At 42.2% G+C, this 19804-nt stretch overlaps 1 protein-coding gene across 12 annotated transcripts in view; it reads right to left on the bottom strand.

The window, feature by feature from the left end:
- Positions 1-19804, bottom strand: part of LOC129696231 (receptor-type tyrosine-protein phosphatase mu-like) — a 905597-nt gene that overhangs the window by 476847 nt on the left and 408946 nt on the right. For all 12 annotated transcript variants that reach the window (XM_055633926.1, XM_055633914.1, XM_055633916.1 and 9 more), the window contains exon 7: positions 9826-10119. In XM_055633926.1, coding sequence (XP_055489901.1) covers positions 9826-10119 — 294 coding nt within the window. The remainder of the gene's footprint in view (positions 1-9825; positions 10120-19804) is intronic.

Raw genomic sequence — 19804 nt, 5'->3', positions numbered from 1 at the left:
GAGCCACCATGCCGCTCACTTGATTAACACTTGTTCAGGTCATAAAGTGGTGAGTTTGAGTCCCACATTGAGCACAGAGCACACACGCCAGACTGCATTTTGGGAAATATTGTTTTAATATGAGTCCTTACTGTTCTCTCAAGTAATCCCACTGAAACTATTTCAAAGAAGAGCAAAGCAGCATTCTCAGTATCCAGACTAATATGTATCTTTCAATTCTTATTGATGAAAACAAATTCCCTGACGTTTGTTTCATTTCGAGTTGTGAGGAAATAGGCAATTACTAACTCTATTACAATATATTTCAGAAATTCTTTGTTGGCTGTAAAGTGCTTTGGGACATCATAGTGCCTTGAAACATGTTGTTTAAATGCATGTACAGTATTTTCTCTTGCCATCGCCCTTTTGTAAATTACTCAGAAACTTTATAGGCTCACTATGATCTGCCATGGGTTGGTCCAGAATGTCCCTATGTATCTCAGAGAACACTGAACAGAGACTGCAGGTCTTGGCTGGATCCAGACCCGGTGGGCCACGGCCTGCAGAGGAATGCTCAGAGGCTGGAGAGTAGGGAGCCGGTGACAATGGATGCGAAGAGTGAGGCCGGTGGGAGAGTGAACCGGCATCTTGCCTTCTGCGCACTCAGTCAGCCGTGGCAGATGCCCACGGGGCCTATAGGTGGATGCGCGAGGAGAGGGACATCAGTGCGCTGGACAATCTGGATGAAGGTGATGGTTGGAAGCCTTGCAACCACTCCCTGAAATCCAGAGCGCGGACTAGATTGCGAAGTCTAGACTACGGAATGGCACCAAAACCTGGCGCCTCTTGCATGAGGTCTCAGTGGACCATTTCTGTACACTTTTCTAATCGGGGATTGTGCTTAGGTATGGCAATACTTTAATGAACTGTATGCGAAAAGAGAATTTCACAGTGAGGTTTGCACATGTTACTAAAGCACCCTTAACCATTGAATGCTGCAGATTATATTTTATATATTTTCAATTAGATTACAGCACAGGACAAAGTTGGCGAAGAATAGTAGGCCTTGTACATGGCAGAACACGGGGAGTGCAAACTCCCTCATGGGAGCAGCTTCTAACCGACTGCAGTTCATCGAAGAAAGTAATGGTTGATGAAAGTCATTACAAAGGATTAGAAAGGAGATGGCTTTGTGGGAAATAGTTGTTGCCATGCCGGGTGTTGTGGGAGTGAGCTGTACTTTGGGAAGAAAGTCACCATCGGTTTATTGGAATTGGAGCTGGGGAGCAGAAGAGGGAACATGATGCAATGAAGTATCAATCCAATCTTAACTCTCTTGCTCTTAAGACATATGGACAGAACTGTGCTATCTGTTGTGTGGGCTCAAAAATGTGATATGGCAACATATTCTTGATTGGTATCTCATCCACCGAATAAGCCTCTGTCCATCACCAGTGCACAATAGCAATGTTATGTGCCATGCATTGGATTTCCTAATCCAGGTAGCACCTTCCAACCTCTACTGCCAAGGAGGACTAGGGAGCAGAGCCACCTGCAGGTGCCTCTCCAAGGTGCACACTAATCTGTTGTATTAGATACAGATATACAGCATGCAAACAGGCGTTTTGGCCCACCGAGTCCATGCCAATCATCGATCAGCCAAACACTAGTTCTTTGCTATCCCACTCTCACATCCTACACACAAGGTACAATTTACAGAAACCAATTAACGTACAAACCTGCACGTCTTTGGGATGTGGGAGGAAACCGGAGCACCGGGAGAAAATCCACAGGGACATAGAAACATAGAAAATAGGTGCAGGAGTAGGCCATTCTGCCCTTCGAGCCTGCACCGCCATTCAATATGATCATGGCTGATCATCCAACTCAGTATCCTGTACCTGCCTTCTCTCCATACCCCCTGATCCCTTTAGCCACAAGGGCCACATCTAACTCCCTCTTAAATAGAGCCAATGAACTGGCCTCAACTACCTTCTGCGGGAGAGAATTCCAGAGATTCACCACTCTCTGTGTGAAAAATGTTTTCCTCATCTCGGTCCTAAAAGATTTCCCCCTTATCCTTAAACTGTGACCCCTTGTTCTGGACTTCCCCAACATCGGGAACAATCTTCCTGCATCTAGCCTGTCCAACCCCTTAAGAATTTTATAAGTTTCTATAAGATCCCCCCTCAATCTTCTAAATTCTAGCGAGTACAAACCGAGTCTATCCAGTCTTTCTTCATATGAAAGTCCTGACATCCCAGGAATCAGTCTGGTGAACCTTCTCTGTACTCCCTCTATGGCAAGAATGTCTTTCCTCAACATACAACATACAAACTCCGCACAGACAGTACCCATGGTCAGGATCGAACCTGGGTCTCTGGCACTGTGAGGCAGCAGCTCTACCCTTGCGCCGCCCAACATTGTTGTTCCTTCATTGTTGCTGGACCAAAATCATGACATTCCCAACTTATACCTGAATCATAACGACTTCTGTGGTTTAAAAAGGCAGCTCACTGCCGCCTTAAGAAGGGAATTAAGGATGGCCAATACATGCCGGCCATTCCATTAATGCCCAGATCACAGAAAGTGACGAGCTGCCCACTTTGACGTCAACATTACAAGTTCAACAGAAATTACTCAAATATTTGTTCTCAGGTATTGGGTCTACTGGCAAAGTTCCATGCATGAAAACCTCTGAGGTGGAACTCAATTGCCCAATGGTGTTGGCACATTGTACTTTACCGTACCGTACCATACCGGATAATGAAAGGCCTAGAGTGGACGTGGAGAGGATGTTTCCAGTAGTGGGAGAGCCGAGAACTGAAGGGAACAGCCTCAAAAGAAAAGGACGCACCGTTAGAATGGAGATGAGACAGAATTTCTTTAGCCAGAGGGTGGTGAATCTGTCAAATTCATTGTCACAGATGGCTGTGGAGGCCAAGATAGTATTTTCAAAGCAGAGATTGACAGGTTCTTGATTGGGAAAGGTATCAAAGGATAAGGGGAGAAAGCAGGAGAATAGGGTTGAGGAAAAATAAATCTGCCATGATCAAATGGCAGAGGAGACTGAATGGCTAACTCTCCTCTATGTCTTATGGTGTGATAGTGGCAAGTTTGAAATTGTACGTTTAGTTTATATTTCAGCTAAATATAGAGTTAGGGCAGTTTTTCCTGGAGTACACTATCAATATAATTTATCTATATTTTAGATTCCATCCCAGTCTTGAAATTACAATTTAAAAAAAAACTATAAATGGTTAATTAGCAGGCTGCCAACTTCCATAATCAGAAAGGAACATATACCATTGAATTTAATATCAGAGGATGTAGAGACAATAAAACATATTAACACATCAGTGTCACAACCTATTATTATACACCTTCTGTAATTTGAAACCAATTTGGAATGAATTTTTTACGTAACAATTATTGAGGCATATTTCACGGAGTGGTGGAGGGAAGATACAGAGCAAATGTCCATTTGCTATCACTGCGCACAGCTGAATTTCAGACATAAATGCTTTCTTATCCAAGATGAGGACCATTAGGATTATTAACTGTCCGATGTGTTGCATTTGCAGTTTAAATGTGGTTTGCATGGCCCTTGGGTGCATAGTTTAAATGTGCAATTATCACTGTAATTAAACAGGTGAAATGAGTGTCATCATAAACGGCTGCTGCTACAGATTCCACTAAACAGTCGTTGAGGATGGAGTATTTTATTCCTTCCTAACTTAATTTCTTTCCTATTACCTTATCAGCACCACACAGCCCCTTAAGCATGTTATTAAATTGTCACGTGTTCACATGATGACCAATGCCTTAATCACAACTCATTTTATAAACAAAAATAAAGTCTGTAATAGTTGTGTGGCAAAGTAATCTTCTTTCCAGAACCTGAAGGCTTTCTGAATTTTAGTTTGCTCAATTTTGCTGCACCTTTAAACCCTGACTCTTGAGGTTAATAACATCACTCACATCCTCATCGACAAAAGGGCTGCCTTGACCACAAGAAACTGAATGATTAGTCACCCATCCTTTTTCTCCAGGGATGCTGCCTGACCCGCTGTGTTGCTCCAGCACTTTGTGTCTATCTTCGGTATAAACTAGAATCTGTTTCTTCCTGCACAACTCACTGATGTTACTTTCTTGCACACTTAGGACTGCAAATGAGACAAACCTCTGTCAGAAGAAGTTCCTTAAATGCGCAGTCAGTGAGTTTCTGCCTTCTAAATGTTTTCTTTAAAAATTATCGTCTCAATTTCCCCTTCGCTCCTGAAACTGCTGACACATTGCAGTTCCAGCGATAGGTCTCTCATCTTCTTGATGGACAGTGTCTCAGGATTGAGGAGGGCTTGGTTCCACGATATTGAACGGGCTCTATAATTTAACCGTTTTATTCTGCAGTGGGATCAAGTCATTGGTCAAATCCTGCCAAAGTGTCAGCCATTTCACATGCATGGTGATTTGCATCAGTAGCCAGGCTTCCAGGCACTCCCGAGGCCAACAGTTGCAGCAGTTCATACAGGCAGCTCTCGGCATCAGTTTTAAGAAATAATATTGATCTGTTCATTTGCATTTATACTATGCTGCTGGAAGGTAACTTTAACAATAAGTAAATAAATAAAAACTATTAAAAAGATTAAATAAAAAAAACTTGTTGGAGACGCCCCGCAAATAAAGGAAGGGATTTCACTCCAGGGAATGGCAAGGGTGTCGGATAAAATTTGTAAACAATTTACATTATGACGCAATGAATGTATGTATAGCCTCTGTTAATGTTGGAGGAATTTTGCACATTGCCTACTTTGTGTATATTTTTTTACCCCGAGTCAAGTTTATTTTGAATAATTAAAAAAAGGTCATCAACTTGGCGGAAGACGCTCTTTGGTCGGCCCAAAACCTGTTGACCTCCCAGCAGTGCGAGATATTTGTCAGGGAATGTTGCCGACTGGCCCGCTCCGGACTCCAGGAGTACGTGCTGAGGGATGCACTGAAGCTTGGTGCAGCCAATGCCAAGGCTCTGTGGGGAGCACCACCACTCCATCTAGGCTCCATAGACGGCTCTGCTGTCAAGGAGTGAAGGAATGGTGACAGGATCTAGGGAGTGGACAGGGCCAAAGATATACTGGTTGGGTTGCTCCTTGGCCTGGCCAGGATGGCCATCCGCGGCGTTGCGACGCCGGGCTTTGCCCGAGCCGGATGCTTTGCCCCAATGCTGGGGTTATATAGTAGTTATTAGTATCTTTGTAACTTAGCTGTTTGGGATTCAGTGTCTGAATAATTTAGTGATTTTGTAATATGGTGGTGGGTCTGTCACCACAGCTTTTTTGGGGGGGGTTTTGTATCGTGTACATAATCGAATAAATTATTTTTTATGCAAATGAAAAGGATCTGTGGGGGGAGGTCCACAATTTTGGGTCCATCTGCTGCTGGACAGTAAGGAGGGGACATACCTCACACAAGGGATGGGATATAACCTCAGGGGGCCACATGAATGGCAAGATACCGGGTATAATTATATTTCTGTGAAGACTACTAAATACAACACCATTGAATGTATTGATAGCCTTTGAGAATGTCGGAATAATTTTATTTGCACAGTTCTTGTTTTGTTTATGTTTTTTATTCTGAATAAATATTTTGATTTAAAAAAGTTAGATCACCAAATATTGATGGATCATTGCACCATAAATAATTCCTGCAAAAATTGATTGCTGCTCCATAGCACAAGAACAGGCCCTTCAGTCCACTATGTCTATGCTGAACATGATGCCCAGATAAACTAATCTCATCTGCCTGCCCATGATCTATATTGCTCCAATCCCTGCATGTCCATTCCCTATCTAAAAGCCTCCCAGCTGCCACTACTGTATCTGCCTCCACCACCAGCCCCATCAATGTGTTCCAGGCACCCAGCAACCCTTTGTGCGATACTGTATGATACAATAGAACTTTATTTATCCCAGGAGGGAAATTGACTTGTCCAATTTGTCCAAAGCTATTGTCACACTAATCTTAAAGCTACTGTATGCCACCTGTCTTTGACATTTCCACCCTGACTGTTCATTAAATATTTGAGATGTCCAGAATAGATGACTCACTTTTGATCAAGGGCAATGCAGAGACAATGCCTCCAGCATGTCCAAATCTTTAATAATCTTATATATTTCAATAAGATATCCTCTCATCCTTCTAAATTCCAGAGTATACAAGCCCAGCCGCTCCATTCTCTTGTAAATATGCTTTTCTAAGCTTTCCCCCGTCTAGTTAAGTTAATAAAGCACTGTCAAGCACTGGAACAACAAAACTTTATTTTTAGATTGAACAGCAAATTCCCCTATACGATACCTAACCATCACTGGTTTGATCCTTGTATCTGCCTGGCCAAGCCCTTCAGCCGTGTTCAAATAGAGACACTCCAAAAGGACATACAGTCCCAAGCGCTCTTCCAGAATATCGACAAAGGACCTCGTGCCTTATATAGGTCCCCGAACCTTGAGATGCCAAACTATTTAGGGATGGTCTCTTTACAATCCAATCAAACATATTAATTACAATACATTATTGACAGTTACTCCGACCAATAACAGAATCCCCCTTCCATACATTGTTTCAGGGGAAGCTTCTAGAGGAAGCTAACTTAACTTGAATAATGTAGCATTTACCCTGGAATCCAAACATGCCAGGGGCTCAACACTTTAGTCAATCAACAAACAGCAGGGTAACTGTCTAGCAACATTACTTACAATATATACAAGGCTTTTGCAGTAATCCAATCATATCAATGCATTTATTTGTTTGGAGAGTTTCTACACATTTCATCAATTAATGGGCCTGTCCCACTGTACAAGCTAATTCAAGAGTTCTCCTAGTTTTCCCTGGTTCGAACTCGGAGAATTACGGTAATAGCCGCTCGTAGGTACTCGGGGCTCTCGTGGACATTTTTCAACATGTTGAAAAATCTTCACAAGTCTCCCCGAGCTTACCGCATTTCCCGAGTACCTGCCGTTAGTGTTATGAGCCGCTAAGAGATGTCCTGAGCTCCGACGTACCCACAATGTACATTCTACGTGCTTACCACGGGTTTGATTTTTTTTTTAAACTCGGGAGAGCTCTTGAATTTGCTCTTACAGTGGGACAGCCTCTTAAGGGGAAATGAGGAGAATACCTGGATCCTTCACCATCATGCATATTATTCTGAGGCTCAGACTAATCGGTGCCATTCAAAGCCCGTGGTTTTCCACTGACAAAGGTTAAGCAATTCTGACAAATGCAGGGATTCTCCATTTTATGATGTCTTTAATTTGTTCAATATTAACACTCTCACCATATGACAGTCCCAAAATCCTGGGAAGTAACCTTGTGAACCTAAGTTGCACTCCCTCAATAGCAAGAATGCCCTTCCTCAAATTTGGAGACCAAAGCTGCACACAATAATCCAAGTGTAGTCTCACTAGGGCCCTGTATAACTGCAGAATGACCTCTTTGGACAAGGACCCCCAGATCCCGTTGTACTTCCCCTTTTCCCAACTTGACACCACTTAGATAATAATCTGCCTTCCTGTTTTTGCTACCAAAGCGGATAACCTCACATTTATACACATTAAACTGCATCTGCCATGCATCTGCCCACTCACCCAACCTGTCCAAGTCACCCTGCATTCTCACAGCATCCTCCTCACAGTTCACACTGCCACCCAGCTTTGTGTCATCTGCAAGTTTGCTAATGTTACTTTGAATCCCTTTATCTGCAGTCCCAGCACTGAGCTTTGCGGTACCCCACTGGTCACTGCCTGCCATTCTGAAAGGGACCCGTTAATCTGTACTCTTTGTTTCCTGTCTGCCAACCACCCGAACAATAAGGGCAGTTGTGGTCACCTTATTACGGACAATGTGGAGTTTTTAGAGAACATGCAGAAGAAGTTTACCAGAATGCTGCCAGGGCTCGGTGGTACTACCTGCAAGAAGAGGTTGGACAAACTTGGATTGTTTACTCTGGAGGTTGTGGGGAAACCTGATGGAGGTTTATAAAATTATGAGAGGCATGGATAGGGTGGACAGAACCTTTTTCCCCAGGATGGAAATGTCAAAGACTGTGGTACAACTTTGGAGTGGCAGAGTTTAAAGGAGATGTTTGGGACATCTTTAAAAATAATGTGCTGTGTGCCCGGAACCCACAGCCAGGGCTTGTGGTGGAGGCAGATATGATAGTGGCATTTAAGAGGCTTTTAGATGCGCAGAAGATAGGCACAAAATGCTGTAGCAATCAGCGGGTCAGGCAGCATCGCTGAAGAAAAGGAATAGATGACGTTTTGGGTCGAGACTCTTCCTCGAATCTTTTAGATAGGCAAATGGCCATGCAGAGAATGCAGGGATATGGATCATGGACAGGCAGATGAGAATGGAATGGATATGGATCATGAGATTAGTTTATCTTAGCATCATGTTCGGCAGAGACATGGTGGGCAGAAGTGCCTGTTCCTGTGTTATATTTTTCTATGTTCTATGATCTAATGGAAAGTGAGTAGTGAAATAATCTAAATAAATTGATTACATCTGAAGCAATTAGCTGTTTGTGGAGATTACAAAATTAATCAAGCTGATCAACATGGTGTATGTAAACAAGCAACGTTGTATAGCACAGTACATTTGTAGAAAGCAAATGTTGCCACATTGAATAAATAGACCCATGAGTGTACACATGAAACAGAAATGTTATATTACACGGTATACATGGACCCATCCATTTTGTCAACACTGACTGAACAATATTGTTAGACATATCCAACTATATGGTGCCAGATATACAGTACAGCACCATATAGACAGAATGTGTAGCACTGTATACAAATGAAAATTGAAAATGGTGGATATAGTAGGTCAGGCTATATCAGTGGAAAGAGAAACAGATGTTTTCATCAGAACCTGTCATTGCTTGACCTAGAGCATATCTCCAGCATTTCCTGTTTTCATTTCAGAGTTCCAACATTTGCCATTTTTTACTTTGTACACAAGTAATTAAATTGTGCTGCACATACGGATCCATTTATACAGAGTTACTTTTTGTAGAACTGTATACACGAACAGGCAATGCAGTACAGCATAGTAAACTGTATGCATTGAGCCAACCATGTGATACAGCATGGTGCATTGTCTATGCCTTACAAGATGCAGAAACAAGGAAATGCACATGTTGATTTACACAAAAGGACACAAAGTGCTCGAGTAACTCAACGGGTCAGGCAGCATCTCTGAAGAATATGGTTAGGTGATATTTCGGGTCGGGACCCTTCTTCAGATTGATGGACCATTCTCAGCCTGAGGAAGGGTTTCAACTCAAAGCATCACCTATCCATGTTCTCCAGAGATGTTGCCTGACCTGCTGAGTTACTCCAGTGCTTTGCAAATTTTCTTACAAGCTGCATCTGCCAATGAAAAGGTGGACAACCAAAATCTCTTTTCACTTAAATTTCCTGTTTTATGGCGTTCTGTAATGACACTGATATGTGAAAAAAATGAGAGAAAACAACAGCCTGATTGTTTTTTTTAATATTAAATATCCAGATAGCACATTAGCCCAGCTGTATTGATACCATCTTCACCATTTCCATCTGGATCAGTGGCTCACTATTTAATCAATTCTTAGATGCACGTAGTACTGCACCAGGTGTTGTTTTACATCCTGCACATCAGGGATCTCAGGCAAGTACGTATGGAATATTAGATTAGGAAGCAACAGATCAAGATCAAACCTAAGGCAAGGTTGACACAACACAAAGGCACATTCTTCCTCAGCCGGCAAAAATATGATACAAACTTCACCCGTTTCCAGAGACCTACCTCCGCACTTTGTTTTCATTTTGAGGGCAGGTCCAGGAGCTCCCCTTCCACCTTCCCCGGGACGCGTGAGCAGGACTCGGATTTCATACTCTGTGTCAGGATCCAGATGGCCAATCTTGTACCGGTGGCTGTCTACCGGCTGTATGTCTGCCCAGCTCCCGGAGGTACTCCGGTAATCTATGTCTCGTTGGATGATCGGCCCGTCGCCGCTGATGGAGTTTGCGTTCAGCAGAACCCACAGGTAGGTAGCTCCAACAGAGTTCAGCTGAGGTGGGGCAATTGGAGTCGGAGGATCTGCGAGAATAAGATTTAACAATATTAGTCATACACGCATGAAACTTCGACAAGTATTTTATCAAGGCACTTCACTGCATGGGTTGGCAACAGCTCCATTCAAGACCATAAGAAATTGCAGAGAATTGTGGACGCTGCCCAGACCATCATGCATGCCAACCTCCCCCATCATGCAAGTCAACCTCCCTTCCATAGACAATATTTATACCTCATGCTGTATTGACATGGCCACCAGCATAGTCAAGGACAAATCATAATATCATGAAACATTAGCCGAATTAGGCCATTCAGCCCTTCGTTTGCTTCACCATTCGATCATGGCTGATCTATTTATCCCTCTCAACCCCATTCTCCTGCCTTCTCCCCGTGACCTTTGGCACCCTTACCAATCAAGTACCTATCAATCTATGCTTTAAAAATACCCATTGACACACTTCATTGCTGTCTATGGGAAAGAATTCCACAGATTCACACAAGACACTGGCTAAATAAATTCCTTCTTATCTCCATTCTAAAGATACTTCCTTTTATTCTGAGACTGTACTCTCCGGTCTTAGACTCTCCCACTACTGGAAACATCCTCCGCACATCCACTCTATCTAAGCCTTTCATTATAGTCTAGGTTTCAATGAGGTTCATCCTCATAGTTCTAAACTCCAGCAAATACAAGCCCAGAGGCATGGACAATGGCACATCTAAAATATAGGGGGTTTGCCTCACCAAAATGATTTAGGTGGAAATTAAATATTTGATCCCCTTTCTTACGAGAGATCAACTTAAACATTAATATTAACTGAACTCTCTCAGAACTAAGAATTGGAATCAGGGACATCTTGCAAATTATTTGTTCTCAGTACCATGTGTGGCTGAGCAAAGATTGACAACTGGACAGAGATTTGAACCGGAGCTGTGGTGCTTGCACTAGTCTTACTCTAGCATAGAGTTCAGGGCTAACTTCCCAGCTTGCAAATTAGGAAGTCTATGGGAGGACACAGAGTGCTGGAGCAACTCAATGGAGCAGGCAGCATCTCTGGAGAATATTGATAGATGAAGTTCTGGGTCAGGACAGTTCTTCAGACTTCAGATTCCCAGTCTGAAAAAGGGACCTGACTAGTCTAGGTCTTGTCTAAAGAGAAGTTCTGACCTGAAAAATCACGGATCCATGTTCTCCAGATATGCTGCCTAACCCGCTGAGCTCCTCCAGCACTTTGAGTCTTTTTGTGTAAACCAACATCTGCAGTCTGAAGAAGGGTTTTGGCCCGAAACGTTGCCTATTTCCTTCGCTCCGTAGATGCTGCTGCACCCGCTGAGTTTCTCCAGCTTTTTTGTGTACCTTCTGCAGTTCTTTGTTTCTTCATCTAATATACCAGTTCCTTGTGTCTGAAGAAGACTCCCAACCCAAATCATCGCCTATCCATGTCTTTCAGAGACGCTGCCTGACCCACTGAATTACTCCAGCACTTTGTGTCCTTTTTTTGTAAACCAGCATTTACAATTCCTTGGTTCCACAGGTCCATGCGAGATCGTCTGATTTGGCTCTGAGTAGCGTTTACTGCAGTAACACAGGGGCAGCATGCAGGCGAAGACCAACATCGGTGTAGGAAACTGGGATTTATTTAGGGAGACCAGAACAAGTGCGGTGTAGGTTTTGTGGTGTAAGTTCTGCCCTGTGCCTTTCGGAATGATATGGCAGAATGGTGCTCAACTGCTACACTGATGTGCAGAGACCTGCTCTATTAATGCAGAGACACGAGATTCGAATCCCATGATTGCAAATGGGAAAGTTAAATTTAAGTCATTAGGCAAATTAAACTGATATGGTGACCATGAAACTGCTGGAACCTGGTTCACCAATGTCTGTTAGGGCAGTAAACTTGCCATTCATTACCCTGACCTACATATCACCCCAAAACCACAATAAAATTATTGGCTTGTACCTGGCCTCAAATGAATGAGTACAGTAGAGTTGGCGAGCACACCCTGAAGCATGCATAGAACATAGAACAGGAACGGGCCCATCAGCGCGCAATGTTTGTGCCGTACATGATGTCCAGTTCAACTGATCCCATCTGCCTGTACATGATGCATATTGCTCCACTTCCCGCACTTTCATTTGCCTATCCAAAAACCTCTTAAATGCCACTATAGTATCTGCCTCCCTTATCACCCTTGGCCCAGTGTTCCAGGCCCCCACTAATCTCTGTGCAGAAAAAAAACTTGCCCCGGGACTGTCAAATGCTGAGGGAATGGAACGGCTGGGCTTGTACACTCTGGAATTTAGAAGGATGAGAGGATATCTCAGAACCAGGGGCCACAGTTTAAGAATACAGGGTGAGGCATTTAGAACAGAGATGAAGAAACATTTTTTCACCCAGACAGTTATGAGTCTGTGGAATTCTCTGCCTCAGAGGGCGGTGGAGGCTGGTCCTCTGGATACTTTCAAGAGAGAGCTAGATAGCAGTCAGGGGGTATGAGGAAAAGGCAGGAACGGGGTATTGATTGTGGATGATCAGCCATGATCAAATTGAACGGCAGTGCTGGCTTGAAGGGCTGAATGGCCTACACCTGCACCTATTGTCTATTGTCTATTGCCCTGCATCTTTCCAAGATTTTAAAATCTGTGTCCCACCATTGTCTGATAATGTCCCAACGCAACAATGGAAGCTTCAATCTCAAGTACTGGTGACTTTTAATAACCATGACACTCTAAGTGACTCTACTTTGAATAGTTCTGATGAAAACATCAACAATCAAATAGTATGATATGGTTAAACACATGCTACCGTACACTTGATTTTATGGTAAGTGTGGAGGAGCATTCGTTGAGCGGCTTCATTCACTTGAACATTTCTTTGACATTCAATAAATGTCAGCTCTATCCAGGATTTCATAAATTAAATGTGACTGTCATACCAAAATTCACAAAATGACATTGAAAATGCAGTCTAAACAATTGCAGCGGTTATTTTAATACAATTCAAGCCTGTTATAACTTTTTCTCAAATGCAAACAGTAAATAGCTTTGGACACAGAGCAAAAATTGAAAGTGAATCAAATAATTGTTTTCTCCTGATTATTTGACAATCATATCCATCTATATAACGCGGGCGGATTGCTTTCCGAGCCCATGAAACCAAGTGGTACTCAACCACCTCTTAGGATGGAAATTAGGTTGTGCAGTAAATCCTGCAGAGCCAAACAGTTACATCAATTAATCTTCAATGTTACAACAATTTTAAATAGACTGTGTCTTATTAGTCTCCACTCCTAGAGGCTATGCTTTGATTTGCACTGCAGTGCCCTTGCAGTGATGGCGAACCACATTCTTCCTCCACAGGAGCTTGCATGTACACTTGTGAAGCCGTGCTTTGCTCTGAAGTTCTTTCCACTCAGCAGGGAAAATAAGTGTGACTAACAAAGGATGATGCAGGCTCACTTTACACCAATGCTTTTAATTATAATTTAAATGCAACATCTCTTCTTCAAATTGCAGACTACCTTTGAACGACACAGCTTATTTTTTTTACCCTGGTGAAAAAAGATGCAATTGATAAAAATCAGTTACTTCTCCCTGAGAAGTGCCAACAAAAGATGATGCAGTCTTGCGTAATACCGATGCTTTTAATCATTATCTAAATGCACCATCTCCTGTCCAAATTACAAAGCCTACTTTATAACAAAGCAGCTTTTTTTTTTACCACAAGTGTTAGGAAAAATGCAGTTAATAAAAATCAGTTACTTCTCCCTGCCTGCTTGGTTGAATTCAGCATTTTAATAGCTTTGAGCAGAAAGGATTTGAAATAATCACTTTTTTCTTTAGTTTTGCACCATTAATATTGAAAGTCGCAGGTTTATTCTCCATGGACCATGTAATCGCGTCAAACTTTATTAAAAAGAAGGATGAATACTGGAAAGGTAACATGACATTGGCCTAAAAAAATCTAATCTTTAGAATATAACCTTGTTTAAATGTAGTAATGAAATATTTTTAATTTCCCAATTGTTCAGGATAATATAACTCACATTATATATTGGTGCTCTAAACATAATTAAAATGCTCTAATGCCAACTAATTCACAATGTCCCAAAGCTAAATGTTTTGGGGCAGAGAGATGGGGAAAGGAAAAACAGTGATCATGCAGATGATATTGCTGCATTACTCTAGTTTAGTTTATTATCATGTGTACCGAGGTACAGTGAAGAGCTTTTTTGTGTGCTTTCCAGTCAGCGGAAAGACTATACATGATTACAATCAAGCCGTTTAAAGTGTATAGATCTGTTGGAGTAGAGGTTTAAAAGAGTGGAGCAAATGTAATGAATGATTGCAGATCCCCTCTGGGTCCAACACGCAGAAAGTCGCCGAGGGCCAGATGCTATCTAAAATCTACCCCTCATCCCAAATACACTCCAGTAGTTCACACAGCATGAACTAATCTTAGCTATTAAATGTCCTAATGCTCCATTGGAAGGAACCTGTATATCTCAGTAAGAGATAAATCAGCTGGATAAACCAGGCCAAGAAGAATTGGATGCGCGCCCATAGGTACAGAGTGGAAACAGTGAAACATGCTTGGAAACAAGGGATGGAGTGTAAATAAGATTTAGTTTAGAGATACAGTGTGGAAACAGGCCCCTCGGCCCACTGAGTGCACACCAACTAGCAATCCCCGCACATCGACACTATCCCACACGCACAAGGGACCAATTTTACATTTACACCAAGCCAATTGACCTACAAACCTGTGTGTCTTTAGAGTATGACGGTTAAGCATAACAGAACCCCATAAAAACAGCATCTGCAGTTCCTTCCTACCCATATAGAAACCGATGTGAAGGAGATTCACCAGCTAATTCCTGGGATGAAAATTCCTTGTCATATCTAGAGAGTTCTGCATTCTATGAGGTTTTGAAGAATGAGGGTTTAAGCATATGAGATCTCCTAGCATTTTCACCATGAAGATTTTGAAATTGTTACAAATGAGGGAAACCTTGAACCTTTTTGATAAACCGCTGGCCGAAATATTAGATCACCCTAACGGATATAACAGCAAGGTCAAAGAATAACATTTCATTAGATGCTGATGATAAGTGTTTAATACACAAACAGTATATACCCACCTTATTAACACTAATTGAGGATTCGGCCTCTTTTCAGATATAGAAACAATTGGAATAAACGAAATTATGTCTTTACACAAGATGACTTACTAAAATTCCCCTTCAAATTGAAAAATTCAAGTATCTGGGTGTTCAAATTACGAGAAGGACATTATTTAGTGAACCTATTAAATTACTGAATGAAATTAAATTTTGGAAAATGCTTCCGCTCTCATTGAAGAGGAATTTGACTTTGTACCACAATTAATAAGGTCAAGCGATCCAATATAATGTTAAATTTTTCTAGATTCCACATCACTAATTTTATATGGGACTACAGAACACATATCAACGGAGTGCCAATCTAAAGAATTGGGGGTATCATTACCTAAAGTTTGTGATTGTTTAACATATATTCTTTATTATGTACTGGCTGGTGTCACTCAAGATTATGAGGAGAAGGCAGGAGAATGGGGTTGAGAGTACAAGTTGATCACCCATGACTGAATGGCGGACAATGGGATAGACTGGGGTAAACTTGGCAAACTGTTATCATTTCAACAATAAAAATTAAAATTTAAATTGAAGGATCCTAGCGGCCTAATTCTGATTTCCTATTTTTGACCTATGAACTTATGATTCACAAAAATTAAACATAGTGGACTTATTACATTAGCGTTTGGTTGAGGCTAGGTCCTTAGGAATATTTAAAGTGAAGATAGATAAATATTTGATAGATTGAGGAATTCAAGGTTATGGAGAACAGAAACAGAAGAGGAGTTGAGGTCAGCGTAGAACAGCCATAATGATATTGAATGGTGGGGCAGGCTTGAGGGGTCTGCTGACCTGCTCCAGCTCCTGCTGTGTTCTTGTGTGCTGGATTATGTTCAGGCTATGTTGATATTTGGATGTGCTTTAATGCAGTATCTTTTTAAATAAAATTAACAATGATATAAACTATGTCACTTCCACATGAATAGTTTCATTTGTTAGTTTTAATGATGCATATATAAATCTGGATCAATCAATAGTAAAATTCTATATATGTGCTCATGAGTTCTGAGTCATCGTTAAATTATTTTGATATTTGTACATTCTATACAATCTGTAATCCTAATAATTTGACAAATTCTTTATTAGTAAGGGTGTCAAAGATTATGAGGAGAAGGCAGGAGAATGGGGTTGAGAGTACAAGTTGATCACCCATGACTGAATGGCGGAGTAAACTTGATGGACCTAGCGGCCTAATTCTGCTCCTATGAACTTATGAAACAGTGGACTTATTACATTAGCGTTTGGTTGAGGCTAGGTCCTTAGGAATATTTAAAGTGAAGATAAATAAAATTCCGCAGGCACAGGTCAGCGTAGAACCCACATCCCTTGGTCATTTGAATCCTTGAGGCTTTGCTCTGGAAGTTTTAGTTTAGAAATATACATAGAAACAGGCCCTTTGGCCTGCCATGGGCCATGCCAACCATCGATCACCAGTTCACACTAGTTCCATGTTAGACCTCTTCCATAGAAACAGGCCCTTTGGCCTGCCATGGCCATGCCAACCATCGATCACCAGTTCACACTAGTTCCATGTTAGACCTCTTTCACGTCCATTTCCTATACACTAGGAGCAATTTACAGAGGCCAATTAATTTACAAACCCGCTTGGCTTTGGGATGTGGGAAGCAACTGGAGTATCCAGAGGAAACCCACTCAGTCACAGGTGGAACGTGTAAACACCAGAAAGAAAGCACCCAAGGTCAGATGCAGAATTACAGAAAAAGATACAAAATGCTGGAGTAACTCAACAGGTCAGGCAGCATCCCTGGAGAACATGAACAGGACACCTTCTCTGAAGAAGGGTCCTGACCCGAGACTTCACTTATCCATGTAAGGATCCCGAACCGAAACAGCTGCCTGACCCGCTGATTTACCCCAGCACCTTGTGCACCTATTTTCTAAGTTTCCAGTCTTTTTTTGCTAAAGCCTTAGATTATTTATATGGTCACTAGGGGGCAGAATGGAGCAAACACAATTTGCATGGCAACCACGATTTCATTACGTTTAAAGAAGAGTCACAAGAATTAACACTAATCGAGTGTGTGATATATATTTATATAATTTCGATGTTGATCCCTAAGGCTAAGTGCACATAACATGGGTCGACATTGCTGAAATTTCAATGAAAATCTATTAAGATCAAAGAAAATGTGACCAAGAATACATAGATATGTTTGCAAGATATCTTTAACTACCAGAGGTGCTGTACGATTGGCAGCCCCACCAACAGTCTGTTTGTTTTTCGTCTTTTTTATTATTTTTAGTTTGTGTAAATGTTCTCCGGTTTGTTTTATGTGGGAGGAGGGGGAGGTGGAGGGGGAAACTTTTTATTTCAGTTTCTTATCTTGCCGGAGATGCGATTAATTTTCGGATCGCATTCTCCGGTCACTCTGCGGCCAACCATCGATGGAGCTGGAGGCCTCCTCGGACTGACCTTTGGCCCCACCGCGGGGCGTGGACTTACATCGGAGTCGACCCTTTGCCTGGGATCGCTCCAACCGTGGCCTGCGGTCTTTACATTGGGAGTTTGTCTCAGGAGAGGCCATGGATGTCGGGAGCTCCAATGTCGCGGAAGGTTCGACCAGCCCCGACGTGGGGTTCGATCGTCCAGCGCGGGGGGAGCTGACATCTGACATGATTGCTCTGACATGGAGGGCTCGCTGCCGTCTACGGGAGTCAAGATCATCCTGTCAACGGAGGGCTCGAGGCCCCCGACCGCGGGAGAGCAGCAAGGAAGAGATTGAACTTTTTTCGCCTTCCATCACAGTGAGGAATGTGGACGAGTCACTATGGTGGATGTTTATGTGAACATGTATTTTGTGTGTTCCGTTGCTTTTTATTTGTATGACTGACTTGGCAAATGAAATTCCTCGTATGTGGCCAAACATACTCGGCTAATAAAATATTGCGATTGTGATTGTGATTGTATATGTGTGCTTTTATTCATTGATGGGATGTGAGCATCACTGGCAAGGCCATCATTTGATGTTCCCATCTAGTAGAACGTACAGAACAATGAAAGTGTGCACCACCAGACTCAGGAACAACTTCTTCCTCTGTTAGCAATCTTCTGAATGGTCCTTCCATCGGCTAAAATTGTCTTCTACCTCATTGTGGATGTTGAATCTCGCTGATGGAACCGCACTACTGTCTTGAGAACTATATTCTGCTCTCTGTATCTTCCCCTTTGCGTTATCTATTTTTACTTGATTATGTGTGTGTTTATGTATAGTACTGCATATCTGATCTGTGTGGATAGTGTGTACAGTGCAGAAGGGCAGCATGATGGCGCAGCGGTAGAGTTGCTTACTGACACAACAGAGATCCAGGTTTGATTCTAGCCATGGGTGCTGTCCGTATGGAGTTTGTGTGTTCTACCTGTGACCGCATAGGTTTTTTCTGGATGCTCTGGTTTTCACCCGCATTCCAAAGACGTACGGGTGTGTACGTTAATTGGCTTCGGTAAAAATTGTCCCTAGTGTGTAGGATAGTGCTAGTGCACAGGGATCACTGGTGGGCGCAGACTCGGTGTGCCGAAGGGCTTATTTCCACGCTGTATCTCTAAACTAAACTAAACTAAACAATGCTTTTCACTGTACCCCAGTGTATGAGACAATGATAAACAAAAACAGCCCTAATTAACTTGAGAAATTGCTGGTGAGCAGCCTTCTTGAATCACTAGTGTTAAGATGTTCTCACAGGCCTGTCAAGCAGACTGCTTCAGAATACCTACTGACAAACATAGGAAATAGCACAAATGGACCATTCAGCCTATCATCCCTCCACACCATCCAATAAAGCAACAGGTGATCTTCTACTTCAGTATCACTTTCCAGAAATAACCAACCATAATATCTAAAAAAATGTCAATCTCTGAATATACTCAGTGACTCAGCTCCACAGCCCTTTGATAATGAATTCCACATATTTCCAAGTACGAACGCTTATTTTGATGCAGTGAGCCTTGGTTTTGAACACCATGGCGAGAAGATATCTCACCCTCTCATCTATTTTGTCAAGTCTTTGAGAACTTAAGTTTCTTCTAAAAACAAGTCATACAGACTTAGTGTTTAAGAAGGAACTGCAGATGCTGAAAAATCGAAGGTACACAAAAAAATGCTGGAGAAACTCAGCGGGTGCAGCAGCATCTATGGAGCGAAGGAAATAGGCAACGTTTCAGGCCGAAACCCTTCTTCACACTGATGTCTATTTCCTTCGCTCCATAGATGCTGCTGCTGCACCCGCTGAGTTTCTCCAGCATTTTTTTGTGTACCTTCAGTACAGACTTAGTTTCCTTAATCTCCTAAATACATAGAGGCATAGCCACATACAATGTGGAAACAGGTATTTTTGCCCAACTTTCCCACCATGCCCTATCTACACTACTCTCACCTGTCTGTGTTTGGCCCATATTCCACTAAGCCTATCTAAGTACCCTGTCCAAATATTTTTTAAATGTTGGGATAGTACCATCCTCAACTGCTACTTCCAGCCGCACATTCCAATAGCTACCGCCCTTTGTGTAAAACAGTTG

The sequence above is a fragment of the Leucoraja erinacea genome, chromosome 4 (assembly GCF_028641065.1).
Source record: "Leucoraja erinacea ecotype New England chromosome 4, Leri_hhj_1, whole genome shotgun sequence".
NCBI lineage: Eukaryota > Metazoa > Chordata > Chondrichthyes > Rajiformes > Rajidae > Leucoraja > Leucoraja erinaceus.
Note: the sequence above shows the minus strand (reverse complement) of the source record. Positions and strands in the feature narration are given on the sequence as shown.